This window comes from Marmota monax, unplaced genomic scaffold (genome assembly GCF_021218885.2).
Source record: "Marmota monax isolate L192 unplaced genomic scaffold, Marmota_monax_Labrador192_F-V1.1 WCK01_AAM20220418_F8-fsc00007, whole genome shotgun sequence".
Lineage (NCBI taxonomy): Eukaryota > Metazoa > Chordata > Mammalia > Rodentia > Sciuridae > Marmota > Marmota monax.
Window position 1 is genome coordinate 7655749 of NW_026692781.1, and position 20545 is coordinate 7676293.

The 20545-nt window shown below is 39.2% G+C and overlaps 1 protein-coding gene across 15 annotated transcripts in view; it reads left to right on the forward strand.

Annotated features, from left to right (window-relative positions):
* Nucleotides 1–20545, forward strand: part of Rapgef4 (Rap guanine nucleotide exchange factor 4) — a 288628-nt gene that overhangs the window by 162206 nt on the left and 105877 nt on the right. For 10 of the 15 annotated variants that reach the window (XM_046447277.2, XM_046447278.2, XM_058580189.1 and 7 more), the window contains 2 exons: nucleotides 577–649; nucleotides 4673–4692. In XM_046447277.2, coding sequence (XP_046303233.1) covers nucleotides 577–649; nucleotides 4673–4692 — 93 coding nt within the window. Of the gene's footprint in view, nucleotides 1–576; nucleotides 650–4672; nucleotides 4693–8461; nucleotides 8540–8745; nucleotides 8817–9880; nucleotides 12041–20545 lie in introns of those variants that run through there. The other 5 variants (XM_046447281.2, XM_046447284.2, XM_046447285.2 and 2 more) reach the window with 5 other exon arrangements.

The window sequence follows — 20545 nt, forward strand, 5'->3', positions numbered from 1 at the left end:
GAGAATCCAAATGGCTCTAAATTAAGCCAACCTATTTTATTTGACAACATACCAAAAATTCTTTGGAGGTCACAGAGCAGGCAGGTGTACAGTATAAAAGGAAGTAGGTAAAAGGAAGGGAATGAGCTTCTTTCAAAAAGACAGTTTTTCAAGAGATGCATTTCTTTTTGCTTTGAAAGATTCTGATTCAGTGCCATTCACCTATTAAGAAGGAAGCACAGTTATTTGTATCTGCATCTATAAAAACTGAGTGCCGTTTCTCTCTAGCAAAAGCTGAGCATGTGTTTGCAGGGCGGGGAGGAGGGTAGGAAGCCCACACCATTCAGATGCACAAACAGGCTGAGATGGACCCCTCACCTGTGCAGGGGGCACATTCAGTCCTATCCAGGAAGACCCAGGTAGAATCCAACATCTTTACTTTAGACCAGAGGCCCCAGGGAGCACGTTTCACGGCTTTACAAACATAAGGCTTAGATGCTTCCTGACACTCAACGTTTCTGCTTTGTAGCATGTAAATAAATGAATGCTCCAAGTGAGTAAATATCTGTGTACTGAGTTTGCAATCTTGTCTTTCAGAAATATCGACAGTATATGGCAGGACTTCTGGCTCCTCCTTATGGTGTTATGGAAACGGGCTCTAACAATGACAGTAAGTCAAAAATGTGACATTTTGTATCTAAAAATTTGTCGTGTGGTACGTGTTTACATGTGAGCAACAACAAAAATGTCCTACACCAGCTTGACAGAAAATTTCCAGACTTTTATGTGGATAAATAGGCCTGCCAGCTCACACTCGAGATATTTGAAAATGGTTAATGTAAGATTATTTTGTGGTCTTGGCTAATGGAGGGAAGCGTGCTCCGGTGCCAGCTGAGGCATAGACATGCTTAGAGGTACTTTCTCAAATCATTTTCATCTGATAGTGAAATGCAAGGTTATTTCTCTGCTCTTTCAAAGATGGGATTCATGAAAAGCACTTGTCTCTGTGACATCTTCCTTATTTTGACTCTGTTGATCACGCAGAGAAGCAGTGTGACTCATCTCTTATTCTTGTTAAATCACGGCCTCTTCAGATGCCAGCCCTTGGTAGACACTGGGTGCTCCTCCAAGCACCACGAGTGTGACCACGGAAAGTGATGGGCAGGTTAACTGTGGTGCTCGTTTCTCCAAGTCTATGCATGGCCAAGTGGCATGGTCTATACGTGAAGTGCAGATGGCTAAAAACTGTCAGGCCTTTTGCAAGAGACTAGTTTCTGGCTGATGGTAAAAGAAAGGAAGTTTTTCTGTGTGATTCTCTTTTCTGGCAGGTGTCCATAGACTCCAAGAAATCCCCTGTCCCCTCAGTCTGTGTGTCTTCATGTATGTCGGAAGCCTCTGTGTAGTTCTGTTACTGCTGTCACTAGGAGTCTCTCCATGTACCTGTGTGTCTCCTTAGGCTGTGTGTGTGTGTGTGTGTGTGTGTGTGTGTAACAAGGCACCAAGTACTAGAGTGTTTGAACTGTGGTACTTTGACCACCAGACACAGTGATGAGTGTGCAGTGATTCCAATCCAAGTGATTTAGGAGCATGGAATCGCCCTCATACCCTCTTGCTGGTCCTTGAATTTCTGCCCTCACTCCTTTGTCACTCTCTGCAGGGACCCTCTTCCCTCTTGACTGGAGGCATCTTTGGGGAGCTGCTTTACCTTCCCCCTCCTGTTTCCTCCTCTGGGTGAGCCCTCTGCTTCTCTCCCTCCATCAGGGGGATGGCAGGCAGGGTGGGGCAGGTCTTTCTTTCCTTTCCTCCCGTGCTGGTTTTTCTCTGTCCTGGCTGAGCTGAGGATAACTGGCTCAAGAGGAGTGCTTGGCATGAAATTCCAGCAGTGCCTTCTCCTAGTGGTGTGACCTGGACTAGACACTCAGATCCTCTGTGCCTTGGTTTCTTCATAGGATGGTCGTGAGAATCAAATGAATGAAAATGTGTCAAGTGTGTGGAAGGGTGCCAGGCCTCGGATGAGCATCCACATGGTGGCAGCTAGTACCTCTTCCCCTTGTCACTCGATGACCCTCAGACTCTGGCTTCTGCCCCATCCTTTTGAATGCACTACTCCAGAGTTAGCAGTGACCAACTCATAAAAGATCCAGTTGCCCCCACTCCCCAATCCTACCGACTTCAGTGGCTCTCCCCTCCGTTCTCCCCGAGCTCCTTGGGCTCCTCTGCAACGTCCTGGTTTCCTCATCTGTCTCTTACATTTTTGCCTCTTTCACAGTTACTTCTTCCCCTTCTCCCAAAGTTTAGCTATTACCCAAGAGTCTGGCCTTGGCTGTTTTTTTCTTTGTTTTCTCCTCAGCCATCCTGTCTTCCCTGTGACTGGTACAGACTTCCTCAACCAGCATCTCCATTTCCCCCATCACCGGGAGGCCTAACTTTCCAGGAACCACGGCTTCCCTTTCTACCTGTATGTCCTGCTGGCCTCTTAACCTCAAAAAAATGTGGATTAGGGAACACAGACTGATTTCCATAAGACCATCCTTCTCCCCAAAGCCCACCACCAGTCCTTTCTCTGTGCTCCTCCCTCCAAGCTCTGACCCTCAGCCATTTGGGTTCCTGCTTTCTCTCCCCACCCACGGAGGCCACGCGGTATCCCCCTTTGCCCCTTCCTCTGCAGTCTTCATGCCCTTGACTTTCTTTTCCCCCTGCAGCCACCTGGCTGAGGCCTTGTCACTCTTAACTCAAGAGCAGAAATGAGCTCACTGGCTCTCGGTATCTTACCCTTGGTTTACCTTCTACCTGATTTCCATAAAAATTTTTTTTTGTTTTTTTTTTTTACTTTTTATTATGAAAAATTTCAAACATAGAAAGTAAAAAGAATAATATAGTTAACACCCCTATTTTCATCACTTTGATTTAATTTAATATTAATAAATTAACATGTAGTTTAATGTTAATATTTTGCCAGACTTCCTTCCTTTAATCATCTATGCATATTTTGCCCCAATACTTCCACAGGCATTTTTGAAAAGCTTCTTCCATGTGTAAGCATACCACCACTCTGACATCTAATCACTGGCATGATTTTCTTTAACAACATCCACTATTAAGTTCATGATCAAATTTCCAGAACTGCATATCTTTATTGCTGATTTCTCAAACTGGACTCCAATCAAGGCCCATGCCATTGCACCTGCTGCTAGTGTCTTAAATATCAGTTCTTTTTGAATAATCTCCTTCCCTCATTTCTCTTGATCTTATCACTCTGTTCCCCCAGACCTTTCAATGATTGTTCATTGTCCATGGAAGTTTGAATTCCAACACTCTTAATGCCTTTGTTCAACTTTCAAGCTCCTACATGGCCTCAGGCCACTTGGTCAGTATTATTTCCCTTCACATACCCTTTTCCAGCGGCTCTGATATGGTGGTTTGTGCAACTGTGTCTTTACTTTCTTGAATGTCCTAGAAAATAAGCTTTTGTATCCCCTTAAGCAGTCAACTGTCATTCTTTCAAGTGATTGTGGGATTGCCACATGGGTGGATGGATTTGAGATGGTGCAGGGTACTGACATCAGCTCACCCTCACTCCTTCTGACAAATCTGGGAAGTAATGACCAATATTCCCATTAATATTGTCCATTTCAGGGGACAGCTGCCTTTGTCCCCTGCTTCCTGCCTGAGATGTTTGCCCTGAGACTATCCTAGTTTGGAGGACAAAGCTTAAATCTCTTCCCCACCTAGCCTTTTTGCATGGTGCCCATTAGGGTGGGCACTCAGTTCTGTTAATACCAATGTTGTAAATTCTGTGTGGTCCCTTGTGTAAGACAAAGAACGTCCTATTTACTCAGAATGTCCACTATTTTTACAATGCAAACCACCATACACTGCTTCCTTGGTTTGAAATGAGGTGCAAGCCACACATGGAAACCACCCATGCTTCTCCTTCCACAATATGAGACCACTTATGCCTACTGTACTGGGTGCATTAAGCTCTGCTGACTCTGGGACCTTCCAATGTGGCTATTATCACCACGTCTATCAGGGTAGCAGTCTCAAAGGAGGTGAAAAAGGATAGGGCCTACCTGTTGTAGATGCCCATGAAATGTTTATAAATGGATGAGTAAATCAATGAAAAGTTCACTTTTTAGCTAACTAAAAATAACTGAGATACCCCGGACAGAGTCACTGCCACACTCAGGCCTGATTTGGAAGAAGCAGAAGGTTTCTTTGCTCAAAATGGAAGTTGTATACCAGTGTTTTTTATGTCCTAGTTGCCCCCCCCATTCAAATCACTGGAGCAGGGTGGGATGGTTTACGATGTAAAAATGCATTAGATGCAACCAAAGGGGGGGCACACCTGTCCACAGTTTGGAGTGCTTTGGTGCTGAGTCAGTGGAATTAGTTACTTATATGATGTGAATGAATCAAAGGTGGATTTTTGCCTCTGGGAAAATAAAGTATATGGGAGAGAACTGAAATAAGTGTGGATTTTGTTGCCTGGACACATAGCCCTGCTCCTGATTCATTGATTTATTGGTTATAAATTTTTATCGATGCTGCTGTTTTCCTAACCAGCATTATGTGAGATTTTATGGAAAACACCAAAATGTTATTTGTCTTTGTTCAGCAAAGGATTTCAGTTTCATTGTACAGGTTGATCAGACAATTTATGGCTTCTCTCTGTCTCTTTTTTTTCCTCTAGGGATTCCTGACAAGGAGAACGTGAGTAGTTCTTCTCTCTGCCTACTTCTAAAAACTGTCATAAGGTAAAAAAACAAAAAATAAAAAAATAACCATGGTGACTCTACCAGCAAAAAAAAAAAAGCTTTTGATCTACAGTCAACAGAACAATAAATACTTTTCTAATCTTATTTTGATATCTTTGGTGAGTCACTTTAAAATATCAAGGGTGATGCTTTTGACCTGGTCATCACATGTCCCTGAGATTTAGTCTGAAGAGGGGTTATTCTAGGGGCAAATGGTACAATTGCTAAGTGTTTTCTTTTTCCCACAATGCATACATGTCAGTAGAACAGATCATTAGTTTAACACCATGTAGAATATGATTTGCTTTTCCTTAGTAAAAATACAAACTGTGAAATTCATGGTGAGTTGATAAATTTGCCTGCTCATATCTAAATATAGTAAAGTCAACATTTCTCTTTGGAAACTGAAAATAATTAATTACTAACTAATTACTAATTGTTTTGGGGAAAACAGATAAGAAAGATTTGGGACAAGATTCCCACTAGCAAACAGTACCAATGGTAGTAGTTTAGTAGTATATCTTTGCATGTAAATAACAGTAATATTAATTCTATTACTAGATTCCAAATTACCTTAAAAGGCCTTTATGAATATTGAATGAGATAATCTGTGGAAAGCATAGAGTGAGAACAATAGAACTCCACAAATGTTAGGATTCTTATTGTAATTAGTATTTTCTCAAGCCTCATATCATTTTCTAGCTCTCTTTTCTCCTGTGAAAAATGTTTTACCCTTTATAAAGTAACTGCCCCTTTGTTTTTTATGGCTCTCCTTAAAATACTTTTTTTCGAGGAATCGTGCCTTTGATCTTTTGCTGTTAAAAAGTATCTTTGTGTGTTGAGTAAAGCTGTAGAGAAGCAGAATCGTGAAGATTCTAAAGCAACAGGCCTTACAGCCTAAAGTAACTAACTGCCTGCCGCCATTTTGGACATGGATGCCCCCAAGAATCTCTGCTACACCAAATATCACACAGATCATTTAGCCAAACCAAGATGATAAAAAGGGCCTTGTCCTTCTTCATTAAGGGACTACCAGTGATGTGGGGAACATAAGAAGAATGTCTAAGCCCTGGGAGGGTGAAAATGTCCTAAGCTTAAAAAGGAAACTCCATCCCTCTCAGGCTCTCAATGACCTTTCTGTTGGCCCCCCACAGTGGGATGACAGAAGCGAAACTCTAAGCAGAGGGCCTAACAGCTGTTGTCATGTGCTCACCTCATGACCAAACAGGAATTTGAAGTTTGCGGACATCAGATACAATGAGTTATTAACATGTTGCTCTGAACAGTTCGGAGCACAGACCAGGCTGTGGCCCAGTAAGCCTAGCAGTATGTGTTTATTTGTATTTGTTTGGGCTATTCTAGATCACATTCTCCAGCAACCCAAGAAAAGCACACTTATTCCTTATTAGCGAATCCAGTAGATGTAAGGATACCACATGCTATTTGAAAAGCTCTCTAGTGCTATCAGTCAAGTAAAGCAAATGAGATGAAAGACATTCATGAGTACAGCTGAAGTTCCAGAAAGATAAAAAGAAACCTGAGAGCCTTAGAGTGGTGTTAATTGAAAATTTTTCCTTTACAAGGGACAAGTCGTGTTATGATGATTTCTTTTATCCTCTGCCTTCTTTAACTGCATGCCGAGCAACGTTCCCCTTGTGCTTCTAAATAACAATCATGAGCCTGCGGACTGGAATAAAAGCACTTAGACAATTGTTTCAATGTCCAAACAGATTCTTTGTGGAAAGAGTGCCTTCTCCTTTCCAGCTTCTTCTATGGGTTTGTTCATCACCATGGTTAACTTTTAATCAAATATGCAGACACCAAAGTGTGGTGTTTTGAACTACTTTGCCAACTATGTTCTGTTTATAGACTCTGCCTAACCTTGCATAAAAGGAACTTTCTTTGGGATGGAGTTGTGACTTGGTGGTAGAGTGCTTGCCTGGCATGTGTAAGGCCCTAGGTTTGATCCTCAGCACTGCATATGTATAAATTAACTAATTAATTAAAGAAAAGATCCACTGACAACTAAAAAAAGTTTTTTAAAAAGAACAAGTCAATTGTACATCTGTAGAAACAAATGGGCTGGCAGTTACTCGCTGGATTATTTTGTCTAATTTCTAAACTAATAGGGGCATCATTTAATATCGAATGACACAGGCCACTGGAATCTGAAAAATACTTGAAAAACAACCATGGAGCCAGTAATGCAAGTAGACAATTTCGATAGGGCTGTGGTTGTTTGGGGGATATTTGTTTTGTTAAATTATTCTCTTTGATCTGTTTTTTAAGTTGTATTTTTTCCCTTCTTTTGTATGCGCCATACCCTGCTGACCATGTTTAACACTGAATTTGAAAACCACAATTACAAGTTTTATAGTTGAATATTATAGTTGCCCTTTGAAAGAGTGAGTTTGATTTTTGACTACTTATGTAAAATTTGTTGTTTATTGGGCTCAGTCCTTGAGAGGATAACTGCTGCAGGGTTTTGTTATTTTAGAAGGTTATGTTTTTCATCTTTGTTGTGGAAGGAGCCAGAGAAGAGACTCAGGGCCAGGGGACGTTTATGAAATAATCCCACTTATAAACATCTTTTTTCCTAAAGGACTACTTGAGGTCCTCATTTTTTAGGCAATTTTGGTATAGATAGCATGGTGGTATGATTGGTTTCTTGCTGATGGCTGAAGAGTGCTCTCCCAGGATGAAGCAGGATGGCTTTAGAACTCAGTGTTTCCCACGTGCTGGAAGATTTCAGGGGAGCAATTAGGAATGAGCAAGTCTGGGGGGATCCTTTCAAAGTGTTTGGCAGATCTCATTTTAAGATTATTTTTAAGCAGGAATTTCTCAAGCCTTTAAAAATCACAAGTCATTTATAGGAAGAGTAGTTTTTTTAGAAATTGTTATAAAGATCTAAAGTTTTAAATGGAAACTGTAAAGAAATAGTTTACACTGTGAAAAGTCTCATGAAGGAGAGGGAGACAGAATTACAGGCAAGCAATGATGAAGAATTTTAGGAATGTTTAGGGAATATAATAACATTTTTCTTTATTGCTGCTCTTTTTCAAGGTTAAAGAAAACAAATCAGAATATATTCCTCCTATTGGGTGCTAACATCTGTTTTGACCACTGTGTATGATCTATGACTGTGATTGTGGGTCAGATGAAGAAAAAGGAAATTTAAATTTGCATCCTACAAATTTAAAACATAAAGAACTCAGATAATGACATAGAACCTGGTAAAACCCTTCAACCCCAGCTTCATAACACCAACTAAATTCAAACTAACAGTTTTCTGCAGAACACAGTTTTAAAACCCAGTTTTAAAAAAAGGACTGCTACAGGTGCAGACCCAATGAAGATTCTCGGCTGGAGTTCAAGGTTTACCCTGGGCAGCTGTTATCCTCTGTCTAAGGACTGAATGATTTTAACTAGCCCAGCACCATTCTGAAGCACAGGTGTAACTGACCCAGTCTGAGAAGCTTAATATGAGAGTAAAATAACAAAATGTAAAAGTCTTAGAAACTCCTGAGCCTGCCTGTTCTGATTTTGAAGGACAAATTGCTTATCACTCAAGTGAAGATTAGATTTAGCCTTGCTGCTGCCAGATCCTGTGACTTGTGTAGTGTGTAAATACAAATTTCTTGAGCTGGCCTATTAGAGGGTGTGGCCCAATGAGCCAAGACTTCTCTGCCCCTCCCCCTGCCCTTGTCCCCTCTCTCAGCCTGAAAATGCCACTGACTTCATGCCCAAGGTACCAAGGACAGCCTCAGCTTCCAGTCTCTGAGGAAATGTTTGTTTTTGTCTTCGTGAGTTATGCATTTTATGGGGCAAAATGTCCTTGCTGAATTTCTTTCCCTTTCTTTCTTCCATTCCTCTAGTCTGTTTTAAAAGCCGACTGCACCATCTCTCTCTAGTTTCTGCAGTTTTTAAGTTTGATTGAGTTTTTAAGATGATGTGTAGTTGCCACTCATCTAGATAGGAAGTAGTCAATGGAGGGAATACTGTAAAATCTCGACTGTCCAGTTAGACGAGGTGTTTGTTGCCTCTGAATGTTCTCCACGTCACACACAGGACCTGCTTGCTGCGAGTTTGCTTGGTGAAAAGGTGTATATTGGTGTGGTGGATCATTGTTATATTTTAGAATTATTTTTACAATATTATGAACTACATTTGATGAATCTTTTAATGTTTCTAGGTTTCCTATCTTTATAATTTCTAAATGTCTTTTTCTGAAATAGAACTTTCTCGTGCTGCTGCTATACTGGTGATTTTCTGGGCATGTAACCGAGTTATACTGTATAACCCTGCTTTGAATACGTTCTCTCAGTTTTTTCAGTGATCAGAATTTGGCATGGGTGAAAGATCACAGAGAAGCCAGGGAGAATCGTGTTTGATGGTGAATAATGATAATAATAATAAAAGACTTGAGATTTCTCCCATCGCTGTAGCCAGCAGCTTCTCCCTGCTCTTATTTTAATCAGTGGCCCAGCCTTGAGATGAGGCTGCTGGATATCAGCTCTGCTGCTGAGAATCAGTTCCCCGATTGGCAGGGAGTAATGGACATGATGTCATGTTAATGGTAAAACACTATACTGCTGATTCCAAAGTTGTGGGAGAGTGCATTGCTGTCTTCAGAAACATTTTCTCCTGTCCTGAAGGCAATTATCTTCATCACCAGTTACTCTGGGCTGCTGGCATGTTATCTCAATTAACTGAGGATAAAATATATAGTATCGTTTATGTTTGATGTATTTGAGTTTTTATCATTTCTGTTTTGAGAAATTGAGACCAAATTATTTGCAAATATGTCTTATGGTTAGGAGAGAAAATTGTAGTGTTCTCAGATTGGATAAATTAATCTAGTGTTGACATGTCATTTAGGATTTGAATTCTTTTCTAATAACAATTCTTTGTCAGACAGGCTCCCCTGAGTCCACAAATATTAAAATATTCTGTAGTCATTACCTTTAGGTAAAATTACATTGAAGATAGGTGACAGATGGATAAATGTACATATATGCACATATACAGATATTCTATATAAAGGCACATATGTAAATTCATGTCTGTATAAAAGCATATATAACTATTTACATTCTTTAAAATTTCCAGAAAAAAAATTTCCAAATCATCTTTAGTGATATGGTTCAGAATTGTTTAGAATCCTCATTGCATTTTTTAAATAAATATTTAAATCTTCACTAGTTCTATTTTCTATTTTTCTTCAATCAAAAACTTACTCGGAAATACCAATAGACTATATCATCGACTTGTTCGAAAACCTTTAATTTATAACCAGATTTGTTGATCCATCCCAGGCTCTGAATTGGACTATGAAAATAAATAAGCAAAGCACCTTCCTTCAGGGAGTGGTAGTCCATCAGTGGTGGTGGACCATGAACAAACACGTGCAGTGAGATTTTATGGGTGGGCAGCCAGACCAGCGCATGGCCCCAGGCGAGGTCTTGGGAGCTCCTCAACTTGCAGTTACAGCCTCTGCTCTGCCCATTACTAAGATGTGAACTTGAACAGTCGCTCGCCCCACTTGTCTCCTAAAGAATGAGGATAGCAATAGTGTCAGCCGTAGGGGGCGCTAAAGAGCCGGCGCATGCCCAGTGCTAGCCCCAGTGTCCTCGCTGTGGATAGGCTGGCGCTGTGCCGTGTGCACAGGCGAGTGGAGGGGCCCAGGGCTGCTCACTGAGAAGTGCTTGTGGACTGCGTGATAACAACGTGGGTGTTACCCAGGTGGAAGGGAAAGGATGGGCTAGGCCGAGGACATTGCATGAACAAAGGAGCAGAGTACCGGAACTTCCACTTTTTGAGACTAATGTTGTCAGATCTAAATCAAAAACTGTTTTCAGCACTCTTTCTAAGGATCCTTTTCAAAGTTACCAAAACCTAGCTTCCAAGGTGCAGTCAGTTTGAGAGGCTTAACAAAACTCTTTTTTTCTCTCCCTTCCCAAAGCTTTATCTGTTTTGGATCCAGAGGGGCAATTAGCTTGAATTTTCCCGTATTTGTACTTCCCAAAATCATGCCTTCTTTTTTTTTTTTTTTAAATGACAGAACTAGATTGCTGATGCCTTTGAAGCCTATTGTTCACTCTGACCTCCAGCTCCTTTTCTATTATAATTGCTCAGTCAATTCTCTCTCATTTTTGTTGTTCTCCTTTGAATTACTTTTCATAGCTTCCTATTGAATTTTGCCCTTTTTCCTTTCCTTGTTTGTCAAGGTCATTTTAAATTTCAATCCAGTTTTTGTAACTCTCAGCCACCTCCACCCAATTGGGTGTCATTGTTAAATTTGATAAGAATGCTTCTGATTCTATATCCAAAGCATTAATAAGCATGTTAAATCTAGCAGCATTCAGCTGAGGACATAACCCTGTAGAATTCAATTTGTTTGTGCTAATTTATTTGCATACATTATAAAATAACCCCATCCAGACATGAAAAGAAACTTAGGAAAACATGCCATGAAAATACTGGGTAAAACAAGTGCTAAGTCATTGAATTCATTTCTGTCATGCTTTTCACTCATTGAAGGAAAAGGAAGACAATAATTTTCTATCTCGGAAGACATGAGTATGACTGATTCAATATTCATTCACTGTTAATGGTTCATGTCCCTGGAAGTGTGTGTTCATCAGAGTTTGTGCCCCTGACATTTTGCAGCCAGAGACACTGAACAAGTCACTCACCTCTCTGAGCTTTAGTTTCCTCATCTGTAAGATGGTGACCCCTGATCTACCTTAAGAAAAGGACTAATAAGATAAAGCATGGGGAAAATTCCAGAACTTGGCACTTTCTCAAATATGAGGCATTGTATTGGGCTTCCCTGGAGCCTAATTCTAAACAAGATCCCACCCTTGCCTATGTGACCTCAGTCCCAGGACACGTTTCTAGCTTGCAGGGGAACACTGTGGGACCTGAAGATTGGTTATGGATAGGCTTATACAGGTCGTCTTGCATCCTTTTAGGACTTGGTCTGAGTTCTAGAAAGAGTTCAGGATGACAAATGGAAAGTCATTCTTCTTAATGCCCTCAAAACTTGGCTCAGACAGGAGGATGAAAAAAAAAAAAAATCCCAAGTCATACCAAATGCTGTATGTAATTTGATAGCCGGATCCCAGACAAAGTGAGGAAGCCACACCCAAACCTTCCCCCAAAGTTAACCACAAAGATGGACCAGAATAGAGAGGGAGAGCAGGAACATTAAGATAAGCGGGGAAGGCACCTGGCCTGTTGGGGCACAGCGGACAATCATGGATGCTATCACAGCAGTTCCCCCTGGACCTTCTTGCTTTAGGGTATGTGAATTTTTTAAATATTATGTTTAGTTACTTCTCCTTTTATGTGTCAAAGCATTACAATGTACCACTGCTGAGTAAAGGAATTTGTAACATAAATGCAAAAATAGTCCTATCATTCAACAGGAAATTATTTTAAAGGACCGAAACAGGTAATGCCCCTGCTCCCTATATTTTGTTTTCTTCCTTTTTTTACTTTGGTGTTTATTGTATTCAAAAAACACGTGAGCTCCCTCTGGTGGTCATTCTGGTGTTTCTTCATGTTTAACGTGAAGTTTTAGTTACAGAGCACAAGATGTGTGAATGAAGTGAAAATATAATCATAACTGTTATTTTCTATTATAAGTTGCCTGTGGCTTGGGAAACTCCAATTCCTCCATCTCTCCATCCATCCACATGTGCACATAGACAGCCCACCTCTGTAACATTGTTGATACTTGACTTTCCCAAACAGGGCAGCCTGCTCTGCAAATCCATAGAGAGAGATTGAGCTTCAATTCTGCAAGTCAAACAAACATTCCCAAGGAGTCTATTAATCAGGAAATTTTTATAGAGTGCTTACTCCATATTAGACCAGAGTTAGCCATTGTGATACATAATTTGTTATTTACCATTTGAAAATATATAAACAAGCTCTTTAATAGTTGGCAACATTCTATTATTTTTCTCCTTTAAATTATATTCCCATTGTTTACCCAATAAATTAATCCTATTATAATGTATTTTTCCAGGCCAGAGGACTTTTTCATTGCACCAATATATTCATTTAAATGCAGCTTCTGCTACAGTAACAAAGACTCAGACGTAACAGTATCTTAAATAAAATTGAGGGTTACTTTTCATTTATGTTTACTATCCAAATGTGAGCTATCCAGGATTACCATGGTAGCTCTGTGTCACAGTGTATTTTTATGATTGAAAATCTCTTATGGATTACTCTTGTACTTAACATGTTCAAAAATATGTATAAGTGTAAATCTTAGTGTTTTAAAATTTCTGGTGACCGTAAGTCTTTCTTACAATTTTTCTACTTGATTGAATGATGGTAGTTAGCAGTTGTATATGATTAGTTCTATTTTATAAATCTCTATAAATAATTATTCAACTTGAAGTAAATTGTCATTGGAAATGCATCACAAAGTGAGTTGGAGGGTGCTTTTTAAAAAGTGAGGGCTGGGGTTGTGGCTCAGAGGTAGAGTGCTTGCCTAGCATGCTTGAGGCACTGGGTTCCATCCTCAGCACCACATAAAGATAAAATAAAGGTATTGTGTCCACCTACAACCAAAAAAATAAATGTTTTTTCAAAAGTGAATGATTATAGGGGCTGGGGTTGTAGCTTAGTGGTAGAGTGCTTGCCTAGCACAAGCAAGGCATTGGGTTTGATCCTCAGCACTACATAAAAATAAATAAATAAAATAAAAATATTGTGTCCATCTACAACAGAAAATATATTTTTTAAAAAATGAATGAGTATAGCTAAATGAAATAGGGGTTTCACACCAGTTCTGTTTCTCTTCTCGGACCTTATGTTTGTAAGCACTAGGAAAATTCATTCACATCAGCAGATGGGAACGTAAATAATTTTAAGCAGTAGCGTGACTTAATTCGTTGACTCCTAGGGAGCTGGGTAACACTTCATGGAGAGCTGGAGGTGAGGAAGGTAGAGTCGAAGTGGAGGTGAAGGAGCTTTGCCTTCAGGATGGATTTAAAGATAGCATCCATAGAATTTTCTAGTGGTTGAAATTTGAGGTGAGAGAGAGGCCTAAGGGTGTCTTCCAGGTTTGAGGCCTGAACACATGGAAGGATGCTGTTGCCATCAACTAAGAAAGGGAAGGCTGAGGTTAGAAAGACCAAGATTGAAGCCCCTGTGCTAGACAGTATCTAGAAATGAGTGTGATTAGACTCTGACACTGTACCTAAGTCCAATCAATAGCTACAGTGGCAGGCCTTAGATTAGAGAGTGAAGATGTGATAGATGTTGGGGATTTTAACCTAGCAGCATTTGCCTGGGGTATGAATGAGACTAAATGTGTCTAAAACAAATGGATAATGAGACAGAAATCAGCAAGAATTTTATCGAGTTTGTTTCAGCCCTCTGTTATGTTTTGTGGACTGTAAGAGAACTTATATTTGTAAGTAAACCTTGCATGTAGCTGTAGGTGTCACCTTTCAAATTAATAAAGGTTGATTTATGGAATATTTCAAGTACAAATAGTAAATGAGCCAAGCTATCAAAGCGTTACTTAATAGACATCCTCAGGGACCTAATTTAATGAATAGGTAAAGGGATGTTATTTGTAACTTAGCCCACAAATTATTTCTATATGAATCGGTGATTTTAAATGGCGGTGGCCTGCTTGAAACAATTTATTTTCTTAATTAGTTTAATCATTCTCTGTATAGTTTCTTACACTAGTTAATGGGTTAATGACCACTTTTTTCTTAAATAAATTAATTTTTCTTACCTAGTCACAAATTTCCAATTAATAAAGTTTGAAGAAGTGAGGTATTGCTGCAATAGTAGGGAAAATGACCGTATTTTATTTAATCTTTTTAAAATTAACTAACGTGTATTAAGTGCCTACGTTAAGCTGCACAGCCTCTGTACTTTGGCTCTAGAGATGCAAAGTCCAGTGAAATACATTTTTGCCTTCGAAGAACAAATGGCCTAATGGGAAAAAGAGATAGGTAACGGGGTAATTGTATCAGAGCATAGTACTGAGAGAGATTGGAATTAAGAACAAAAATGCTAAACTATCCTAGAAGAGCCACATCACTTACAGCCTAGAGGACTTCTGAAGAAAGCATGACTTATTATTCATCTCCCAACATTCTCTTTTCAAAAGAATTCAGAGTGACTAAGTTACTGTATATCTCCAGACATTGAGGTATGGGTTGCAGAACCTGTATCAAGTCACCTCAAAAACAACAAGAGGGTCTGGGGCTGGGGCTGTAGCTCAGTGGTAGAGCATCTGCATTGGGCTCAATCCTCAGCACCACATAAAGATAAATAAAGGTGGTTTTTTGTGTTTTTTTTTTTAAAAAAAAAAAAGCAGTTGGGGACCAATCTCTCCAGTCCCTAGGACAAGCAGATGTGGGGCTGGTATTAGGCTAACAGGAACCAAAGATTCTAACTCTTGCTGCTTCTCCAAAGTCTAGACAGACAGGGCCACCAACATTCCTGGGTTTTCCCCAGTAGCTACTGTGTGGGGAAAATCTCAGGCAAGGACTCTGGTCTAGTGAGGGTCATGTGACCCCTCTGGCTGGACTCTGAGCCACTGTGGATGAATAGACTCAGGTCCACACACAAGGGATATGTGACCAGAAGAAAGAATATCAGAAAGAGTCGCTGTTCACTGCTCCTCCTCAGTAATGTGCATTTAGCTGACTACTAAAAAAACATTCTCCATCGTCCAGTATACTCAGAACATCATAATGCAATCAGCATCTCATTTGGGGTTAGTCTTCTTCCCTTGCTCATGAAGATTTGGACAGAAGCACTTAGAATGTGTTGACATCACATTTTGCAGCAGCTTTGATTGCAATAAGCTTTGTGCTTTAGAAATTCCATGCATTCCACACAATCAGAATCATAATTTCTTTTTTCACTGTCTTCTTAACATGTACTTTATAGAGATTAACAAGATTTGATGTCATTAAGTCTTTCAAGCTACTTGCATGCAGGTATTGAAACAATGTATGACATAAGCAATCCCATTTTTCCTAGAATATTACAGGAATTTTCCTTACCATCTATTTGATTTTAAGTTGTTAAAAATCTGTGAGCCAATTTTACATTCAGATGAGTCATTGAAGTATACAGTGTGTGCCTAAAGGAAGTGTTTTGCCAAGAGTCTAAAAGGAAGTCTAGCAAGACAGTGCATTTTTAAATATAATGGTTATCTTTTCCTGATCATAAATAGCACACTGCTTATGTTGAATATTTGGAAACATTAAAGTATTTTAAATCTCCTATATATGCGGCCACCCGAAGCTTTGTATTTTTATGTGTTCAACATATAGAAATAAACATAACCTATAGAGACAATTTAGTTCATACTGTATATATAGTTATAGATACTATTTTTTAAAATTAAGTTGTCCTAAAGATTTTTTAAAAAGTAGTTAATATTGTCTTGATCATGTTGGGGAATGAATTTCTGCTGCAGTGATTTTTTAAAATATATCTTGTCCAAGTTCGTCTTCACACCATCTCTGTTCCATTTCTAGGGTTATTTTTGGTTACATTGCTGTTGTTCTTCCTTTAATCCTGATGTTTAAAGTTTCCCTCTGCTATCATTTCCTTTCTGTCTGAAGAACTTCCTTTAGAAATTCTGGTAGAGCAGGTGTGCTGCCTCCAAATTCTCCTACCGTTTCCTTCATCTGAGAACATCTTTGCTTCATCTTCATTTACCTTGAAGGATATTTTCGCTGATCAGGGAATTTCAGTTGGCAGGTTTTTCCTTTCAGCGTTTTTAAATGAACCCACACGGATACACAGTCACTGACTAAAGTCCACAGTGCGGTCAGATTTCCTTCGTTTCTACCTCATGTCCTTTTCCTCTCCCAGGACATCACATGACATGGAGTCGTCATGTTTTTTTTTGTTTGTTTGTTTGTTTTTTTTTAGACCAACTTTTGGCTTACAGTTTCGTGGACATTTTTGAGATTTACTTGTCAGGGGTTTGTTGACTGTGCCTCAGTAGGGATTTGTCTGATGTTTTCCTCAAGATTAGACTTGGTTTATGGGTTTTGAGTGGGGATACTACAGAGATCTTCCATTTCTGGCTCATCATATCAAGAATATATGCTGTCAGTATAACCTCTCTGTTGATGTTGGCTTGGACTGCCTGTTAAGGCAGAGTTTGCCAAATTTCTTCACTGTAAAGTCCTTATCCTCATCCCTGTCCTCTTTTCATATGGAACTCTTGGGAGGAAGTCATTGTCACTATGCACAGCCCACCCTGAAGGACTGGGGAGTTGTGCTCAGCTCCTTGATAGCAGAAAAGCTACAAAAATCATGTGGGAATCTTCTTCATTAGAGATGGTCTTTTCTCCCATTTTGATCCATTTATTCAGTCATTTATGGAGATCCCTGTGCACTTGTGGATATTTATTTTATACTTTGGGTTGTAATCCAATCCTATTATATTTATTTCATTGGTTGGATTGTTCTAACTTTGGCCATGAGGAGCTCTTCCAGTTGGTTCCTGTGTTCCTTTAACAAACCCCATCGCTGAATTTTGTTTTGTTTGGGGGCACTGTCTTATTTCTGAAGCAACTAAATGCTTGTGTATCCTTTGCCCTTGTCTTATAATCAGGAATTTTGGTTCCTTTTATTGAAGACTGGTGTTAGAATCCAAGACCTGGGTGCCAGCTGTGCTTTTTGCTACTGAGATGCCTAAACCCTCTCAGCTGATAGAGCAAGGCTGTCTATGTGCATATATTAACTTGTGTATACACACATACCTTAAAAGTAGTCACGTGTCACTCAGTGGTGGGTATATGTTCTGAGAAACATGTTGTTAGATACTTTCATTATTGTGCAGACTTCATAGATCGTATTTTAACTCAAAGGACTACCATGTCATTTGGTGATGTCATTGTAGGGGACCATAATCATAAATGTGCATTATGTAGCACATGACTACATTTGTTTATATATCCATCTGTGTTTATATTTAGCTAAGCTTGAGTTCATACTGATTCCTCCAACTTGAATCCATGACCGAGTAGAACATTCTAGCCCTGCCCCCTTACTTTTCTGTAACCTCTCACTCCAGCAGTGAGAAATTTGTTTCATATTATCTGCCATCCATTTTTTCTTTCATGGATCATACTGTGGGTGCTGTATCAAAGAATTTATCACCAAAGCAAAGAACACTTAAAGTTTCTCCTATATTTTCTTCTAGACATTTTATAGTTTTGTGTTTTATATTTAGATCTATGATTAATTTGGGGGTCAAGGGATATGTGTTTGTTGGAGGGGGGAGATTGAGAGACAGATAAGTGCAAGGTCTATGTTCAGGGTTTTTGTTGTTGTTTGTTTATTTATTTGTTTTTTGGTGTATGGACTTCAATATTTGCAGTTCTGTTTGTTGAAAAGACAAATCTTTCTCCATTGAATTGTCTTTTCTCATTTGTAAAAAATCAGTTGACTATACTTCTGTGGGCATATTTCTGGGCTCTCTATTCTGTTTCATTATCTAAATGTCTGTTCTTCAACCAATACTTTACTGTCTTATGTAGGGCAGCTTTATTATGAGTCTTGAAATTGGGTAATATGTATCCTTTAGACTCTTTCCAAGTCATCTCACTTATGTTAGGTTCTTTTTTTAAATTATAGAATCAGTTTGTTAATATCTACAAAATAGTTTACTAGGACTTAAAATATTATTTTTTAATTTTTTGTTAGAGATGGAAAAAATACCTCTTTTATTTATTTATTTTTATGTAGTGCTAAGAATTGAACCCAGTGCCTCACACATGCAAGGCAAGCCCTCTACCACTGAGCTACAACCACAGCCCCTTGCTAGGACTTTAACTGGGATTTATTTGATCTACATCTTTAGTTGTATGGTAGTTTAGACCTCAAAATTATAATCTTATTATAACAGATCTCAAAAACTTTTGGTAATATGTTTTAATATTCTCTTAGTTCAGATTCATATTATTTCTTGCTAACATCAAGATTAAAAGGCACATTCAAGCAGGCGTGGTGGTATGTGCCTGTAATCTCAACAAATTGAGAGGCTGACGCAGGAGGATTGAATGTTTGAGGCCAGCTTCAGCAACTTAGTGAGAGCCTGTCTTAAAAAAGGGCTGGGGATGTAGCTCAGTGGTAAAGCACCCATGGGTTAGATCCCTAGTACTAAAAAAATTAAAATTAAAAAGGGTACATTCACATATTTTGCTAAAGATATTTTGCTGTTCCAGTTCCAACTGATCCCCACCTTTAATTAGCCTTTATTCTTTCATCAGCTCCATATTACCACACTGTGCCAGGTGCTGTTCTCAGCACTGAGGTAACAGGGGCAATGAGGCAAGCACGGTCCTCCCTCATAGAGCTTACAGTCTCTTTTTTTTCCTAAAGCAAGAAAGAGAACAAATAATTAAAACTAATGTTGGCTACAAAGGGAAATGCCAAATGCTCGAGAACAGCTCTGTTCAGTACAAATGATCCAAGTCACATTTACCATCTAAGATTTTCTAGTAGTCACCTTTAAAAAGGTGAAAAGAAAGATGAACTAAATTTAATATTGACTTAACTCAGTATATCCAAAATGTTCTCCTTTTATCGTGTAATCAATCTGAACATTATTATTGATATATTTTACATGCTTTTTTCTCATACTTCATCTTGAAACACCAGTGTGTATTACACATCTCAATTCAGATTTGCCACATTTTGAGGGCTCAGTGGTCACATCTAACCAGTGACCACCTCAGTGCAGTTCTAGAAGCACATCAGAGGACCCAGATGTCTCTACGGAAGGCACATTTTTCTGAGACTTGGATGAGGAAGTCGGAAGATGGGAAGGAAATGCATATTTTAGGCAGGAGGGAACAGATTGGGTAAAATCTTCAAAAGAAAAATCTTCAGCATATTTGAAGGACAGAAAAGTATTCTGAGGGCTGGGGTATGGCTCAGCGTTAGAGCGCTTGCCTAGCACATGCAAGGCCCTGGGTTCGATCCTCAGTACCACATAAAAATAAATAAATAAAATAAAGAAATTGTGTCCAACTACAACTAAAAAATATTTTTTAAAAAAGAAAGAAAAGCATTCTGAGCAACTGGAGCAAGGGAGAGGATGGTTGGTGGCAGATGACACAGGAAAGGCAGGCAGGGGAGAGATTATTCAGAGCCCTTAACTAGTGCTAAGGAGTTTGGATTTGTTCCAAGAAGAATGAGGAGCCATTTACGGGTCTAAATACAAAAGTGACTTGAGTAGACTAGCCCTCTTTAAATGTCCCTCTTACTTCATAGGAAAGACAGACAAGGGCATTTTTCTTAGAAATGTAGGCAGTGCAGGGTAGTGGTTAACCACAGGGTTCATATCCTAGGGCTAGTCATGTGACCCTGCAAAGGGTTTTAGCCTCAGTTTCCTCATCTGTGAAATGAGAATAATAAAGAGTTCCTTCATCAAAGCGTTGCTGGAATTCAATAATTCATGAGAAGTATTTAGCATACAGAACTTAGTAAATATGTGTGTTTGTATCCCCTACTGAGCCCAAAATAGTTTCTTACAGGTTGAATCCACAAACTCTTCTAGTCCTTCATCATATACTCAGCTTTCCTAAAAGCATTCAGATGAGCTAAGAATGGCTTCCTGTACCCCAACAATTGGCAAGAAAACCACTTTGATTGTCTTGCCCTTTACCCCAGTTTTTGTTTGTGTTGCTTTTTCAATCTGAGGACAACTGTTATGTGAACTACATAGTTTCAGAGTTTGTTCTTCTCTGTGTTGTCATAAGATTTCCACAAGCTCCTTCTTCAAAGTGTGG